The sequence below is a fragment of the Fundulus heteroclitus genome, chromosome 15, assembly GCF_011125445.2.
Source record: "Fundulus heteroclitus isolate FHET01 chromosome 15, MU-UCD_Fhet_4.1, whole genome shotgun sequence".
NCBI classification, from domain to species: Eukaryota; Metazoa; Chordata; class Actinopteri; order Cyprinodontiformes; family Fundulidae; genus Fundulus; species Fundulus heteroclitus.
Window position 1 is genome coordinate 9229309 of NC_046375.1, and position 17618 is coordinate 9246926.

A 17618-nucleotide genomic window follows, 5' to 3' on the forward strand; every position below is an offset into this window, starting at 1 on the left:
CCATTCACTGAGGAGAAGAGATAAAGCATTCTTTGAATGCTAAGTCGACAGGAAAAAAACAGTGAAGAAAATGGATATTAGGAATAATACCCATTTTCTGACTAAGGTGATACACATAAGTAGAAATAATGAATTTTACTTCTGTCATTTATTCAAATATTTTAAGGTTATAAATATTGGTATCTTATAATATCAGGAATAGATTTATCCAAGACTCTTTTCTTCTGCTGCTTCAATACATAAAACATATTTTAACCATTTAAATAATTATTTAAATGGTAAAATATTTCAAATCCTGATGTTTGGAAACTGGCATCTAATTACATCCAATGGACTAGAAAAGATAGCTTTGAAAGCTGTCTGAGCATCTCTATAATTTTAAACAATTCTCAGTTTACAAAGAAGTTAATCCACACAACGGAAACACTTTTGGAACTCATGCAGATATTTCTCTGCCTGCTGGAATTCAGTACTTCTGTTTTTTTCCCCTGTTTCTCTCAGTGGAAATGCAGAAAAAAAGTGCATCTATCTAAATGTCTACAGGCAAATGTCACAGGCCCCTTATTGTGTTGCAAAATTTCACCACACACCCAGAGGGTAAGACTTGCTGCTATAAGAGGACTGAAGAAAACACAGCTATCTCACTGGACTCTGTGCACCTCTTGCTAAGTGTCATCTGGATTTCTGAGGTAAAAACTTTTATCTTCTAAACCCACTACAACAAAATACATTTTATGAAGCTTTTCAGAACTAAGAAAAATGGTTTAACTTTTTTTTCAGCGTTAACAACAAAAACTTCTGGTCTGCAATGATGATCAAGCAGGTAATATCTGTAAATTTGTGGTGTTAAAATGATGAAGAGTTATGACCAGTAGTCCAAGATTATGATGTTGTGCTGCACAACTTTCACACAAAACCTTGACAAAATTCTGTTTTTTTAGGGAAGCCTTACCATTGCTGCAATATTGCTGCTTGGTATGTTCATTTCATAAACAATTATCTGCAACAAACTATTCTGCAATCTACATTGGTTAAAAGAACTAACTAGTGCTACTTGTTTTTATATAATTAACAGGGTATGTGGGACCAAGTCAACAAGGTAAAAGAACTTCAATTTGTCAAAGGACTAAAACTAACTAGTCTTGGGCTCCTCGGTTGTCGGAGCTCTTATAATTCAGAAAGTTTCCACATTTTAGCTACAGGTAAAGTCAATCCTTTTTTCACTTTATAGTTGAGATTTTTGTCTTTTACTTTTTCTTAGAAACACCTTGTGATAAACCTTACCACGTTCGTGAGTACCAACACTTTTCATTACATTGCATCAAATGCTGTTTTCTTTTAAATAAAAAGTACATAGTTAGAGTTGGTTTCAGTTAGTTAAATACTGAAAAGTTTCAAATTTAAAACTTGTTTTCCAGAGGAATGGACTCAGTGGTTTGATAGAGATAACCCTTCTGGAAGTGGAGATTGGGAGGACCTCAGGTCCCTTCGCAAGGAGAATCCTGGAAAGATCTGCCGTGACCCAAGAGATATAGAGGCTGTGACTCTTTCCGGGCTTAGTGTCAGTCAAACCGGGGACAACATTTATCGGTAAGTGTGATTTAAAAAAAGAAGCTTGTAATTACATGGTTACATTTCATTTTGTGATTCAGAATCAGAATCAGAATCAGACATACTTTAATAATCCCAGAGGGAAATTCCATGCTATGCAAAATATTAAAGCATAAGTCATATAATTTTCTGAAAAAGATTTGTTTTTACTAAAATTCATACTTTCAATATAATAGATGACAATGTGAATGGAAATTTACAAGGATATAGGATATATACAGACTATTCTGTCTTCAAGGAAAAATTCTACTTCTGTTTTACTGTACAACTTTTTAACCATACAGGATATTGGTATATGTAAATATATGCAAGAAGGTTTTTGGTAGGAATCATAGTCTTTCCTTCAAGTATTCCAGTTTTCTCTCACAGTCCACTATTATTCATGTTATGTTATTTGGTGACTCTAAAATGACCTGAAATGTAGCCTAAATTTTTATGTTTTGGTTCCCTGTGTTGACACTGCAATTCCTTGATGTTTCTCTAATGAAAACAGGGTACTGAAATTGTTCATATTCTTGCTTGTTCTTGCTATTAGCTTTACAACAGATGTAAAATGATGCATAACTTCTAAAAAGTTTCACTTTTGGCTTAACAAAGTCTCGAAGCTCTTGAAAGCATCTTGAGGATGTTTTTGATAAATCTGTGAAGGGCCTTTGTGGCCTTTAAGCTTAAAGCCGGTTCACACGGCAAGATTTTAAAATACTCCACAGGTTTGCTTGTACAGTGTGTGATATCTAGTCAGACGACAAGATCAACACACCACACATGGCAGGAATATCTCTTAAGATTATTTTACCAGCCACCCAATAGTCGGGCATGTCAAAAGGCAAAAATCAGGCTAATTTTCCTGCTGTGTGAACCAGCCTTAAACAGTGGCTTTGGTTTCGGAACTATCCCATTAATGTAACATTGCCCAAAGTCTTTCTTCATGTGGAATCCTTCAGTGCTTTAAATGTTCTGCTTCTTTGCGACTTCTTTAAGTTTTCAATGAATAAATTCAGTAGGTTGTCCAACGCTATTCTAACTTTTCTCAATTTGAGGATGTTAGATTTATTCACTAAATGTTTGCACAACATAGTTAAAAGTAAGAGTTTGTTCAACTGATCATGAGATGGAGTGGGTTTGATTATTGGAACATTTTTACTGTGTGGTTTAGAAGCCGCATGCTTAGATGTAGGTAGCTCAAACACCCACCAATTAACACATGCAAAAAAAACAAATAACACCACAGAGGTGACAAATTCCTTCTACTGATATCAGGTGAAGTCCGTGCTTCCTCTAACTGGTGAAGGGAGCCAAGGGTATAACTACTTGTAGTTTCCTTTGTTCTGTCTCTTTTTGCTCGTGGATCTTGTATGTTGAGCAACAGAAGGGCCCAGCACTGGAACTTTGTTAGATTAAAGTGTTAAAGTCTATATCTGAATTTGAGTCATTCTTAGAGGGTGTTTATTTTAAAATGTGTGTGCTTAGAGGAAGAAAGGAGCTGGACATCACTGTGTCAGAGCACAGTCTGGATGTGCATGATTACAAGGATAATGCCTCTCTGTGACCTGTTTGACACAGAAAACCTTAGAAAAGGCTTTGTAATCCTTTCCAACCATCAAGACATTGACCTTCAGATGTTGAAGTCTGTGCTTTATCATTTGCTCTTAGATTTCTTCAAATATGGGCATGGTGACTTTTCTAACCAGTCTTGAAGATAATGTTGAGTACTCAGTATTTTTAGAAAGAATTGTGTGAAAACATTAATTCACATCAGAACTTTTTTTTCTTCTCAGAAATGATCTCAAAACTGGATTCGTCTGCAGAAATGAGGATCAACGTGGCAGGGAGTGCAATGATTATAAAGTTCGATTCAGCTGTGGAGCAAAATCCTGTGATAATGGTACCGTAGCTCCATGCTGCCTTTAAAAAAAAATCAACCATCTAATTAAGAATTTACTTATTTGTTCTCATATAATTTAAAAATTTACATTAAAAGTACAGCTGTTTAATTTTTTGTTCCTTCAGTGTGCTGGACCAAGTGGTACAATAGAGACAGTCCCAGTGGAAGTGGAGACTGGGAGGATCTGAGTGCCCTGATCAGAGAAAACCCAGGAGGAAGCCTTTGTTCTAAACCTAAGTATATTGAGGCTGTTACGGTTGATGGAGAGATCCCAGCTATCAGAACAGGAGAAAGCTTCCATGCGTAAGTTGTTCTAGAAGACATTTTGTTTACAATGATCACAGGACACATTCTCTTTATCCCCTTCTTAGTTTTTGGAAGCCAGTGCTACTCGATTACACATGGCGTGTAATCTAGTAGCATTTGGGGTGAAGTATTCATTTGATTGTCTATGGGGACAAAGCATGGACACTGTTTACCTTTTCATTGCTTTCATTAGCCAATTAGAATGTTTCAGACTATTACATTTAGCTTAATTGTTTTTACAAACTGTATGATCAACAGTATTATAAACCAAATCACATCCTCTGTTTGATATTTTAGAAGTTTGACATTAGAATTGCATGTGCTAACTCACTATCAACTTTTTGTTTTCAGCTACAGTCCCACCAAGGGGTTAATTTGCCGCAATAAAGACCAGAACACAGGCCGCTGCAGCAACTACAAAGTTCGCTTTGGATGCTACTGTCGTTCAGTTTCAAGCTAAGGCATCAGAAAAATGTTAAGTGATGTTTAAGTCCACCTCTGGGAATACAGAGAGAAGAAACTAATGTTATGCATTATTTCTGATACTCCTTGTTTGGTTTCAATTGTATCCTCTTAAAACAATTATTTCGGGTTGTTTTTCTTCAACATGTGCTGTGACTTGTTGGTTATTGCTTTCTTTTTAAAGAAAATGTGAGGTGGGAAAAGGGCAATATGTGTATTGTCTATTTTAAAGTGACTATGAACATTTTAAATTTATTACTTTCAAAAATCTATGGCAAATAAAAATTATCATAAACAGCAAACTTGTTTTCTGTCTATTTTATCCTGAATACTGTACCAAATCCATTCAGGTATTTGTGAAGAATGCAGACAAAAACTCAAGATCCAATTGTTGAGTTTTGTTTTTTCAAGAACATAATCTTGGGAAAACATTTTTTTCTTATTAACATCTTTATTGTGTGGGTCCTAAGTAGATAACATTCCCTGATTCAGGCTGATCTGGGAACACAGATCTATGTTTGCAGGTAAGTCTAACAGGTAATTCTAAACTCAAATTAAAAACAGGGAAATTGGACCAAAACAAAATCAACCTCTTTGTTTCATAGTAGTTCATAACAGACTGCCATGTTATGCTATGTGCAGGGGTGGTGCTAACCATTTGGGTGCCCTAAGCATAAATCTTTTGTGGTGCCCCACTAGGGGTGTAAATCACACCCATCATGGCGATTCGATTCAGTATCGATTTCCTGACCAAACGATTCGATTATTTTCGATACTCAAGAATACACTACGATACGATTCGATTCGATTATTGGTTGTTGTTTTTTTACCTTACAGGCTAGACAATGTTTCAAATGTGAAATAAATTAATGAAAGCTGTAATATCGTTATGCATTTTATTTGAGAAACAGCAGATAACAGAAGTAGCAAAGTTGTACTCCACCTAGGCCTATGAAAACCTCATTGACTGAAAAATAATAATGCCTCTGTGTTATACATTCTGAAAGGCCTTGCATCAAACAATACTGCACAAAATCAGAGCAATGTGTGCATAAGTGCACTAGCAGATTAAGTAACAAAAATAGGCCTATACTATATTCACTATAGAATAACAATACTTGCAATGAGTGCAAAAGTGCACTAGCAGCAAATGGTAACAAAAAATACCGCTGTGCTTCATTCACTATAAAATAACGATACTCATTAAAGTGAGTAAGACACATATACTCTCATAAGCACCAACTTACTACTACATAAAAACGACACCCAACAATCAATGTATTACCTTAAAACACAGCCACTAACTAATGACTAATAATGATGAATAAATAAACGCTATACTGTATTTTAAAAAGTATATGATGAGAAACAACGTACCCTCTGTTCCTTCAGCTGTACTGCTTCTTCAGCAATGCATTCAAAGGTTTGGTTTCTTCTTTCATCACTCAGGAAAGGGAGCTTTTTAAACCTAGGGTCCAACGCAGCTGCTCGGAGTAAGAATGGTTCCTCGTCCACATACCTTTCTCGGAGATCCTCAGCCATGACTCGTTTCGTGTCTTTGATCAAGGGAGTGTCTTCTGGTGCACATTCGAAACGCGTCAGCAACTTCGTTACGAGGGGTGAGATGATTGACACTGTGGGTTGCTTTTCTTCGCACATGAGCGTGGTGGCAGCTTTCATCTTCTTTTTCCTCCGCCACGTCTGTCTTGCCAACCTCTTCTTTCACCTCCATTATCTCCGCCATGTCTGTCTTGCGTACTGTTTACGCGAGTGTGTGTGCAAGCGGAAAGAGGGTAGTGGCTAAAGATAGTGATGTAGGAGGGCAAAATAGGTTTAGCGCCACCACAGCACGGGAGTCAGAATTACGTCCAGGAGCAAATAGATAAAAATAGACCGGAGGGAAAAAAAACATGAATCGACACTCTTGCGGACGTGTCGATGCATCGGATCGTCGGCTGTTGCATCGATGCATCGATACAAAACGATTATTATTTACACCCCTATGCCCCACACATGCACATCCGGAAACTGCACAACAATACAGTATTTATCAACTAATCTCTTTATTACCAAGAAACCTCAATTTTAATGTTTTGAAAACAGTTGCAATAAGTGTTAGGATAATTTTTATATGTACCAACCAAATCCTGTCTGGAGTAACGGGTACCGATTCACGTAAAATCAAACCATGTTTCGATATCTAAACGCATCACTGTGACACTGTAGATGAGTGGGTGATTTTCCATGCCGAACATGAACACAGCATTGCAAACACAGGAGCGTAAAGACGTCAGTAGCCACTCAACAGTAGTCCAGTCAACAAAGCAAGGATGGCTGATAGAAAGCACTATCTCCACTTTTCAAAATGTGCAGCAGATTACGTTTGCTCCAATATTTGTGTGGGGAAGTACAAGGCCAGCGGAGGGAATACTTCTAACCCGAGGAAGCACGTAGTCACTGCTGCTACTTTAGCGGATTTATCGCTATGTTATGCGACTTTTCAGACCAATCCAGTGACCTTTTTTTTTTTTTTTTTTCAAAAAAGCGACAAGCAAAAAATCTAGCAACTTTCTTCTGTTATTGGTGACTTCCCGTAAAAGTAACAATTGTTCTGGAGTTTGTCTTTGGAGAGCCGAGCACTTCTACAAGCTTCTCCAAGCACTGTCTCCCAGACAGACAGACTGCCTCGTCCTGAAACTGGCCTGCAGTCAAAGCAAAGAGAGCAGAGAGGAAAGCCTCTCTGTTCCGTCACTGTAAACGTATCTCATCCTGATTTACAAAGCGGGATAAAATATGTTTTTAATGTATTTTTTTCTTCTCTGAAACTATTGCACTAAAACAATCCCCTGAATTCTATTCACAAAGCTTCAATCTCGTATTCACCTTCTTCACTCTGTGCCTCTGATAACTGTTCTTTTGGCAAAACTCTTTTATTATTATATTGCCTCAATTATTTTTCAATCAATGTAATAAAATTAATAAATTATTTAATACGGTTAATTTGTAGAGCCAAACAAGTGTATGTATTGAGAAATAAATATGTTAAATTGAGAAATGTTGAGAGTTTTAAAACAAACTAACAGTTATTACTACATAAACACACAAAAGTACCACAAATAGGTACTTTTATGTACCGGTATTGATTCCTAGGTACCAAGTATTGGTACTGTATCGGTTCAAATGTGAAAGGTACCTATCCGTATTTACTTATTCATAGAAATTGACAAAACAACAGATTTTAATAGGGATAAAAACAAGAAAACAAAAATAAATTACAATCAGTGAAATGCAACAATGGGTAGTGTTATACATAAATAGGCCTCATTCCATAGGCGTAGGTTTGATTTCAACTTTGGTAGGGACACTACTGGTCTCAAGTTTCATTGGTTTGATGTCATTGGTCCTACGCAATATGCATGCCCCTATTTTTTTATACTTGACGTGAGCATCAGGGGACATTTCGTTTAAAGACAAAAGCAGCATTTTTTGCAACATTAATACAAATTTTATAAGCACTATATATATTGTATCTAAATAAAAAGCTGCTCCTTAATTTGTAATTAAAATAAATTAGACATCACCTGAAGCACTGAAGGGCCAGCTGCTTCACCTCCAAGCTGCCCTGCATCATTATAACTTGATATCTGTGTTTCATATAATCATATAATGTTACTATTATACAAGTGTGTTTTTAGTATTAAAGGATTAAATGTAACACAACCTTTTATATCATCCTATGATACTTACTGTCTGAGTGTTAAAATAGCTCCTTATGTCTCTTTTCATTTTTGGTGGCATCATCTACAATCACAACACTAAGCATGAGCCTAAGTTTATTCAAATATAAAATAGCTTTTAACAATTATTAAAAGAAAATATAACACTATCTTATCCGTAATGTAATAATATCCAAAATAAACAGCCAGATTCAAGCATTTTTACCGGACACTAATGTTTGTACTAATTTACTTATGGACTGTGTGGAAATCTATGTAAAATCAAACCAATGTGTTCCTCTCTTTGTACTTTATCCTATTTCCAAAAGTAGAAATAGTCAATTAAATAGCACTATTTTGTGGAACCCTAATTATGCTTTCTAAAAAAAATAGCAATGTTTAGGCACCATCTCGTATTGTTATACTCTATAAAACGAATAACACCTGGTATTTATATCTGAACCGCCTTAAAGGGATTTTTTGAAAGCTTACACTCTTTGCTTGTCGATTTTTCCAGCAGTCTTCAGAACTCCTGCCTGACACAGAATATTTTTGTTGATAAAATGTATTATACTTCAGAATTAAATATTATTTTAAGATGCTAACGTTGGTTACTTACATTTCTTAAGTTCCACAAATGAAAACTACTCTCTCCTGCTTCTTCTATCGCCTGTTATAGCGTGGATAATATAATTTTTTAATTGGGACTAGTTTCGTAGTGTAATATTCGTTGTAGTAACCGCAGTATTCTAGCGTGAATTAAATTTAAATTTCGCGCTGCAAGCATGCACGCACATGCACGCACTAGAAAACAGCCAACCAGGGAGAGAAAAGGCGGGACTTAAGGCAAAACAACCAATGAGAGTGGAGTTAAACAGCACACAGCACAGTTACGTGCCCTGCTAAATTAAAGCGACAGAAAAAGACCGACTGGACACGCAGGCTGGCAGACGGAGCTGCAGCAGCAGCCGCCGCCAAGCAGCGGAGCAGCGAGAGGAAAATAAGCGACTGCTGTAACAACGATGTATTGTAAATTATAAACATGTTATTCACATCGAATTATTGGTAGGGACATGTCCCTATGGTCCCTATACAAACCTACGCCCATGCCTCATTCTATAAATTGCTGTTATAATAAGATGTATGTTTTGTGTTGTTTTCACATGTATTTTTTTGATGCAAAGGTCTGACTTTACAGAGGAAACTGACCCATGTGATTATGAAAAGTTATGTTTATCAAAACCGAAAATCCTCTAAGTCTTTAGAACTTCTCCGCATTAATTTGATTAACAGACTTTAACACTGCTGTTCAGAGTAAACCATTTTTGAATTAGGATTAATGTAACAGGCTGAATATGGGATAATTTATCATGTTTTTGTTGCTTATCCACTTATTTTCATGTTTTTCACTTCTTCACTGTTTACTGTGGCTTCTGTAGTGAATAACTGCATGTGAATTTATGCCTTACTACGTTTTTAACTACAACAGTAAAAAACACCACAGGTTCTTTCTATTTCTTGCCCTGTTAGCCGCTACTGAGGGGCGCCACTGCGCACAGATGCTTTGAGTATGCGCCCAGCAGTAGAGGCGGGAGATGGGACAAAGTAGAGCTGTTTCTCATTTGCTAAAATACTTTGCTACATATTTATGTCTACAACGCTAAAAATCTCAAAAGGTTCTTTCTACTTCTCTCCCTATCAGCCACTACTGAGGTAGGAGAGGACAGAGTGGAGCTGTCTCCCTGGAACGGGAGAAAGAGCTGAAACAGAAAATGAAAGCAGGTTCAAACTACAATGCAGAAGAGGTCCAAAAAGTATGGAAACGTGTTGATCACATATAAAAAAAAGTCATAAAAAGTATCTATCTATCTATCTATTTATATATATATATGTATATATATATATATATATATATATATAACAAGAAGCCACCCATATCTGTACCAACAACACTCCTTTCCTATCTCCTCACTTTCATTCCTTAGCCATACCATTCCCCTTTCTCATTCTGTTAATAACCTGGGCATTCATTTTGACCCCCAGGTGTTCTTTTACAACCACATCACCTCCATTTGTAAAACCTAATTTTTTCACCTCCATTACATCTCCAAACTGCGCCCTTCCGTTTCCCTTCCTACAGCAAAGAACCTCGTCCATGCCTTTGTCTCCTCCAGGTTGGACCATTGCAATGCACTTCTCAGCTGTATTCCTGGCAGGAGTCTTCAAAAGCTCCAGAATGTTCAAAACAGATCTACCTGGATCCTGATGAGGGTGTGGAAACGTGAGCACATCAACTCTGTCCTATGCACTGGCTCTCCGTTAACCTCCAGATAGAATACAAGATTCTTTTGCACACCCATCACTGTCTGGACGGTGTGGCCCCCACTTACCTCACTGAACTGCTCCCCCCAAAACATCCACCCGGACCTGGTCAGGCCAACAGCACTGTCTGGTCCTGCCCAAGAAGAGGCTTAGAACGATGGCCGACAGAGCCTTTGTGGCTGCAGCTCCCCGTCTCTGGAATGCCCTTGTGGACCAACTCAGATCTCCACAGACAGTTGAGGCTTTAAAGACTTAAAACTTTCCTTTTCAGGAAAGAATATTTAATTTATGTTTGTTGTTTTAATCTGTCTGCCTCTGTAACACTTTGAGGTTTGGTATCAAACATAAAGTGCATTTCAAATAAAATGTATTATTATTTTTATTATTTATTATTATTATTTCCCCCGGACTCGCTCACTGACTGCTGGAAACAATCATTGTGGCACCATTTCAAACGTAACGTTAGATGGATAAGTGGGTATGGACAATGGATAGATGGATGGATGGATGGATGGATGGATTTTCAGGAAATTTGACAAAAGTTAGTTTTAAGAGTTGACATGAAATAATAAAAACATAGTAAAAGAGATGTTAGTAGTTATTAAAAAGTTTGAGCCAAGTTTCTCTTTGATTCATATATATTTGTCTGGTAAGAGGCAACAACACAGGTTTCAGAATTTCCTAAGAGGAATGTTGAAACCCTGACTCTTTACCGTAACAAACTCATTGTTTTTGCAAAAATGTAGTTTTTCCACACACAGACATGTTAAACATGTCTTTGTCTGTGTCTTGACATATGAACCAATGATATATGAACATGTTTTTGTTTTCTAATTAGTCTATGGTAATGCAGGAAAACAGGTTTTGTTGCTAGAAATAAGAAGCATTCTAGACATGCATCCATCTTGTTGAGCAAGATGAACCTCTTCCTTATTCTCCTTTAGTTTATATAGATGAGACACATCTTTTTTCATTTAAAAACCAAATACTTTAGCTTGATCTGTTTAAACTTAACAATACATCGGTATAACTAGAAACAAACATAAATGTCATGCCTTCTTATTCTTGTCTTCAGCTTCTACTAACAGACACCATTTCTCTGCAAATATAATCAAGCGAATAAGTAATAGTTTTTTTTTAATTAACTAAAAATGGAGAAACGAGAATGTTAAATTAACATCTCTTTTACTATAAAACATAGTAAAAGAGATGTTAGTAGTTATTAAAAAGAAACCTTTTCACTGTTATCCATTACTATGTTTTGTCTTTGATTCATGTATATTTTTCTGGTAAGAGGCAACAACACAGGTTTCAGAATTTTCTAAGAGGAATGTTGAAACCCTGACTCTTTACCGTAACAAACTCATTGTTTAGCAAAAATGTAGTTTTTCCACACTCAGACATGTTAAACATGTCTTTGTCTGTGTCATGACATATGAACCAATGATATATGAACATGTTTTTGTTTTCCAATTAGTCTATGGTAATGCAGGAAAACAGGCTTTGTTGCTAGAAATAAGAAAAATTCTCGACGTGCATCCATCTTGTTGAGCAAGATGGACCTCTTCCTTATTCCCCTTTAGTTTATATAGGTGAGACACGTTTTTTTTTCATTTAAAAACCAAATACTTTAGCTTGATCTGTTTAAACTTAACAATACATCGGTATAACTAGAAACAAAGTTAAATGTCATGCCTTCTTATTTTTGTCTTTAGCTTCTACTAACTGACACCCTTTCTCTGCAAATATAATCAAGCAAATAAGTAATAGTTTTTATTTTAATTAACTAAAAATGGACAAATGAGAATTTTACATTTTCCCAACCAAGACAACTCTGCAACTCCTGTTGATTTAATCTGTCTCCTATGTTCAAATGAAACCTCATATTAGGGTTTCATTTGGTATGAGCAAAATACACACTTAAAGGATTTTTGTAATTAAATTATGTGGAGGGTTTTCTTCAGGGTTCAGATATTTTTGTAGCTTTATAAAAAAAGAACTATGCTAAAGATTTAGCTATATAGGTTGTGCTATGTTACTCGATATAAAGCTCTGGTGCATCTGATTTTCAGAGACCATACCTGAAAACCCTCTGCAAATTGACATACAATAAACTGTGCTAAACTCAGGCAACTGAACATTTGTAATGCATCCATAAAGTATCATAGTTAAAAATTCCTATCAAAACACAAATCAAAAATTTAAGTCAAAAGGATATCCTGTATTCTTGATTGGACATGTTAAAGGAAAGAAATTAGAGGTATCAAACATTTGGAAAAGCCCTGTGATCTCCCAAGCCAAGAAAATACCTAGACCCTTTTCAGGTCTGGTCTTGTAATCCACCTTTCTGATGAAAGGTCAGCGAGGTGACCAGAGATTGAGGCCCTGTGCACACAACAGTTTTTGTTTTTTACTATCTGCAGTGTAACAATAAGCGGAAGAATAGGTTTGGGGATGTGACAACCTGTTGGTAAGAGAAACACAAATACATAAAATAAACTAATGTCATCTAAAGACAGGGCAGTCTAAAAAAAATTGGCAATACTGTCTTTTTCAAATGATATTTTTTCTTTATACAGCGTTTGTGGAGTTAAAATAAAAGTCTGATCTGTTTGTGTAACTATTCATCTATGGTTTGAATTAGTTTGAACAAATATAAAGTTTGTGAATGTAATTGCTCGACTGCAGGTAACAGTACTTTGGATTTAAATGTACTTTCAAAATGGATGAATCTATTTTAGATTCATCCATTGGTGAGGCCTTCTATCACCTACAGAACATTTCCAGGATTAAAGGACCAATGTCTCAACAGGATCTCAAAATAACTGATCCATGCATTTATTTTTAGTTGAATTGATTAACTGCAACTTAGCTAAATACATCACAGACGTGTTATCAGTGTATTAACCTTCCAGACCACTTAGGTCTTCTGGCTCCAGCCTACTCCACATGCCTAGAACTGTAACCAAACTTGGAGAAGCAGCATTTAGTTTGTATGCAGGTAGGTAGAAATAGGCAAAGATATTACGCATATTTTTAACTGAACACTGAAAACATTGTATGATATATATATATATATATATATATATATATATATATATATATATATATATATATATATATATATATATATATATAGCCAACAAAAGAAGACATCCTCAACAGATTTTTAAAAAGCATTGCAGCTGAAGAGTTCTCCGAAATATATACAAACTGTAAGAACTTATAACTAAGCGATAGTGTATTGTTTTCTGTCTCTGTCTCTTCAATCACATCTTTAAAGGGATTTGTTGTTTTAACACTTCTGTTTCTTTCTCAGTTCTTTTGCTAGGGTGGAACAACCAAGAGAGCCTTGGTGGAAAGGTGTCTATTATGTTTTGAGTGACCTAAAGAAGAAAACCAGGAAAAATATGCACCATTTGAACTTATTATCCCTGATGGAGGGATGATGCCTGACTAGATAGGACCAGACTTCTATTTGTAAGTAATTTATATTAGGAATAATATGCAAACAGCTGATGTTTGCTATTTTTTTAACATATCGCTATTTGTCACGTAGGTAAAACTGGGCCAATATTGACAACTGTTATTTTTGAACTGTGACTTAAAGGTAGAGTCAGCTGGGGTTACGTGAGCGCGTCAAAAATGATCGGCATGTGGGACAACTAATAGATAAGGCGATACCCCGGAACTCGAGGTACTGAGGGGTGTGTGGGGTGGATGGGACATGAAGGCACGTGATTGATTCTTTCCACTTGGACCGAATGACAGGATTGGTCAGAGTTATTACAGGCCTTCAGCTTTCAAAAAGATTCATTTTTTAACCTCCTTTTTCTGAATACAAAATGTATTTACTACTGTCAGGATGGAAGGACCATTTCACCCAGTATAACAAAAAGTCTTTCTGAACAGGATTACCAACTATATCTTTCACAAAAGCAAACAAATAACAATCCATAGTGAGTTTTTATCTGATGCTATCGTTTAGCTTCAGTTGTGTCATATCATCAGATCTGTGTGCAGGTCAGTTTGTGTATGTGGGCTTCTCCTAGCTCTTCCGTGCAGGGTGTGGTTGGCAGGAGGAGTTTAGATAGGAGCAGATCCCTTGAGGAAGATGCCAGATTGTTTTTGTTTACAATGTTGTTGATCAAGCCTACCCTTCTTTGTATTGCTCTTGTTCTCAGTAATCCTTAACTTATCCAACTTTGTCTTCCCCTTTTGCAGGAACATCCATGATCAAATTCCTGCATTCCTGTGCTCTGCTTCCTAGTTCCTTTTGGTTTCCGGAGAAAAAATCTCAAGTTCCCTTCCGTAAAACTCCTCATTGATCCTCTGGCAGTCCTCCTAATATCAGTCACTTGCCTCCTGCTCAACTGCCTTTCCATGTACTCAGTGCCAATTGTGGAAGAAGGGAGATAAAGAGACAACATTGCCACACCCTGCCAAACTTAGATTCAGTGGACATGTTCACCCCTTCCTGGACTTTTCTCATGTCAATATGCAATGAATATTATCAACCTGTTATCAAATCTTTATTTTCCATTCCAGTATTCCTACAATACAATTTACTTCTCCTCTTTAGTGTCAAACCATGATCCTGCTGAAAAGCCAGAAAACCTTTTTTTTCCTCACATGTAATTGTCAATAAACTTTGCATACTATTCCTTTGTGTCCGTGATTGATACCAACACAAGAGATATTTTTTTACTTAAATATGAGACAGCCCCAGTTTAGGTTTCAAACGCAACATAAAGGACCAAAAATCTTGAACAATAAAGTTACTCTTAAATGCCACAAATGTCATAGTTTAACCCTGACACCTTTACCGCAATTGAAAAAGAAGATACATACATTAATGTTGTGGCCGTAGGATGATCTGATATCTGCTCATTCACTCAATATTTTGAATTAACACTGAAAGTAAGCAGCTGCAGCACTTTTTGCATTGGCACTCTTTGTTGCTGATATTATTTTAACCAGATTGGATGGGGGGGGGGGGGTGTCTTTATTGTCTGTCTCTGAAGTCCAAGGGGATATTTATTTTCTTTAACTGTGTAGAAATAAAGAGAATTTTAGCAAATCAAATTCTAAACTAGCACCAAGTTTGGTGTTAACATTTTAACATTAGTATGTAAAACTGTGGGTATTGATGGAGTTTATTCTAAATAAACATCATGCGCCCCTTTCTCCTTTTACATAGTAAATTATATACATGAATATCTTCGTTTTTGCTTTCCTGTCGCATTTGAATGTTTCAAATCAATCAAAAAGTTTAACAACGAAACCATTTCTCTCTCTCTCTATATATATATATATATATATATATATATATATATATATATATATATATATATATATATATATACACACAGACAGTTAGGATGTTTTTGGTAGCGATATATAGAGCAATGAATTGTTACACTTTGCATCAGGCTCACTTTCCATACTAATTACGCTCACTTGCAGCATTTATTCTATAAATTATCCTAGCAGGACAGTTCTGCCCCTGCAGCACCACAAGTCTTGGGTGTTTGCGGTCTTTGAAAATAGCACTAGAGCACACCATGAGCTATTGTGTGTATTACCCAACTTTCAGCTTTCCGTGGCCCCGTCCCCCGATCTCCAGTGACCTTGGGCTGACTTCTGCAGCTGAACGTCTTATGCATTATGAATAGACAGAGCCGAAACAAACTTTTTTCGTGTTCTTCCAACTAGAAGACGAATACTCTTTGTTTTCATGTAGTATGTACCAGGCTTAAGGCTTGCTACAATAGGAGGACTGAAGAACATAAAGCGTTCTCAGTGGACTTCCTTCTCTGCATTTAACAATTCTCACTATATGATGAACTCACAAATTCAAGGTAAAAAGGGTGGAATCTTCCTCTTGCAAAGAAACAGAACAGCTCTAGTCACACATTATTCTGTTAACCCTAATGTTGATCAATGAGCGGCTCTGAGAGTGGGCATGCCCAGTCACCCCTCTTCCATACTTGCTGAAGGAAAGAGATCATGCTTATGTTCCCTTCTGTGTAAGGTAGAGCAATTTACTGTTTTGAACCTGTTGGCTTGGGCTGATGTCTCCAAGGGAAAAACTTATCCAGAGTTTGGAAACACATCTGTAATGGCTGTCATGACTCCAGGAAGAAATGTCATCAACCTTAAAAAGCTGTGTGAGTGGTCAGGAGCCCCTGGAATGAACTTTTCCAGCATTTGGGTTCCAATGTTTTCTGCAGAAATTCTTCACCACCATTCAGTCGCCAGGTTTGTGAAATATGCTCTGCAACAGGAAAGTTTCACCAACATGCTGCATAAAATCAGTGACCGTGATTACTTTAGGGCACACAAGCAGAACAAGAATAACATTTTCCACTACAACACATGATTTAAACAATTTTGGAACTAATGCAGATATCTGTCTGCCTAGAGGAATGGATTCATTCTGGTCTTTTTTGCATTTATTTCCAGCGAAAACTAAACAAAACAAGATTAAAAATGCCGATAGTGAAATATCAAAAGCCAATTATTTTATTAGAAAAATCAACAGACCCAGTGGACAAGGATTGCTACTATAAGTGAACCAAGGAACATATAGCCATCTCACTGTAACTCGGGCCAAGTCTTCTCTGGATTTTAGAGGTAAAAACTTTGATTCTGATAAACGTTCTAAAAAGAAATAACTTTTATAAATCTTTGCTAGAACTAAGAAAAACTGTCAGGACTTAGCAGGCAGTGCTGTGCAGATATCTGCTGGTCCTGCCTTTTCTATCTCTCTCCGCAGGTGATTGCAGTTGGCGGGTGGTGCACACCTGTGCTTCGCTCAGCACCGTGGCTGGGAGTATTTAGGCAGTGAGCGGATAGCTGGAGTATGCCAGAGTGTTAACCTTGTGTGGTACGCCTCAGTGGCGACTGCCTCATGACAGCTTACCTGTTTCCAGCGCTAATTGTCTCCCTCCTGTGTCTCTCAAGTTGCCTCACGTTCTGGATCACGCTCCAAGTGCTCTTCCGTGCTCTGACATCCCTGGTCAGCCTCCTGGCTCTCTTCGTCCTGGATCCCGTTCCAGGCTCTCCCTCTTGCTCAAGCCAAGTCCTCCCACTGTCTGGATCCCATCACGAGGCTCCCTTGGTATTACCAAGCTGGGCTGAGGATATCACCAAATCTCCCTGGTTCCTCCAGCTGCCCACTGACCACTGCTCCCGCCATCGGTGCTGCTCGGATCTTGCCATAACTCCTTCAGCCCGCTCACCAGCCCTATTACCATCTCAAAGGAGAGACCTGTTGAGTCCGTCTCTCTGCTCCACTCCCCCTGGCTAGGTTT

General features: G+C 37.1%; 1 protein-coding gene and 1 long non-coding RNA gene across 2 annotated transcripts; both read left to right on the forward strand.

The window, feature by feature from the left end:
* The first annotated feature begins 629 nt into the window (after positions 1 to 629).
* LOC118566154 (cartilage intermediate layer protein 2-like) lies at positions 630 to 4566 on the forward strand. The gene is made up of 9 exons (XM_036147329.1): positions 630 to 689; positions 781 to 823; positions 942 to 975; positions 1076 to 1099; positions 1262 to 1291; positions 1419 to 1590; positions 3390 to 3496; positions 3622 to 3799; positions 4154 to 4566. Exons 2-9 carry the CDS (start codon positions 809 to 811, stop codon positions 4260 to 4262), a joined length of 669 nt encoding a protein of 222 aa, XP_036003222.1. The 5' UTR covers positions 630 to 689; positions 781 to 808; the 3' UTR covers positions 4263 to 4566.
* An 8699-nt stretch (positions 4567 to 13265) lies between these two features.
* Positions 13266 to 14965, forward strand: LOC118566155. Its single transcript, XR_004932845.1, has 3 exons — positions 13266 to 13303; positions 13622 to 13782; positions 13913 to 14965. It is a non-coding gene; the product is annotated as an uncharacterized LOC118566155 (long non-coding RNA).
* The last annotated feature ends 2653 nt before the right edge of the window (positions 14966 to 17618 follow it).

What these genes read in the sequence shown, in the direction of transcription:
- LOC118566154 (XM_036147329.1), top strand. An exon ending in TGTGGGACCAAGTCAACAAG is followed by an intron (nt 1,100 to 1,261) that starts GTAAAAGAACTT and finishes ACTTTTTCTTAG; the next exon opens with AAACACCTTGTGATAAACCT. An exon ending in TGATAAACCTTACCACGTTC is followed by an intron (nt 1,292 to 1,418) that starts GTGAGTACCAAC and finishes CTTGTTTTCCAG; the next exon opens with AGGAATGGACTCAGTGGTTT.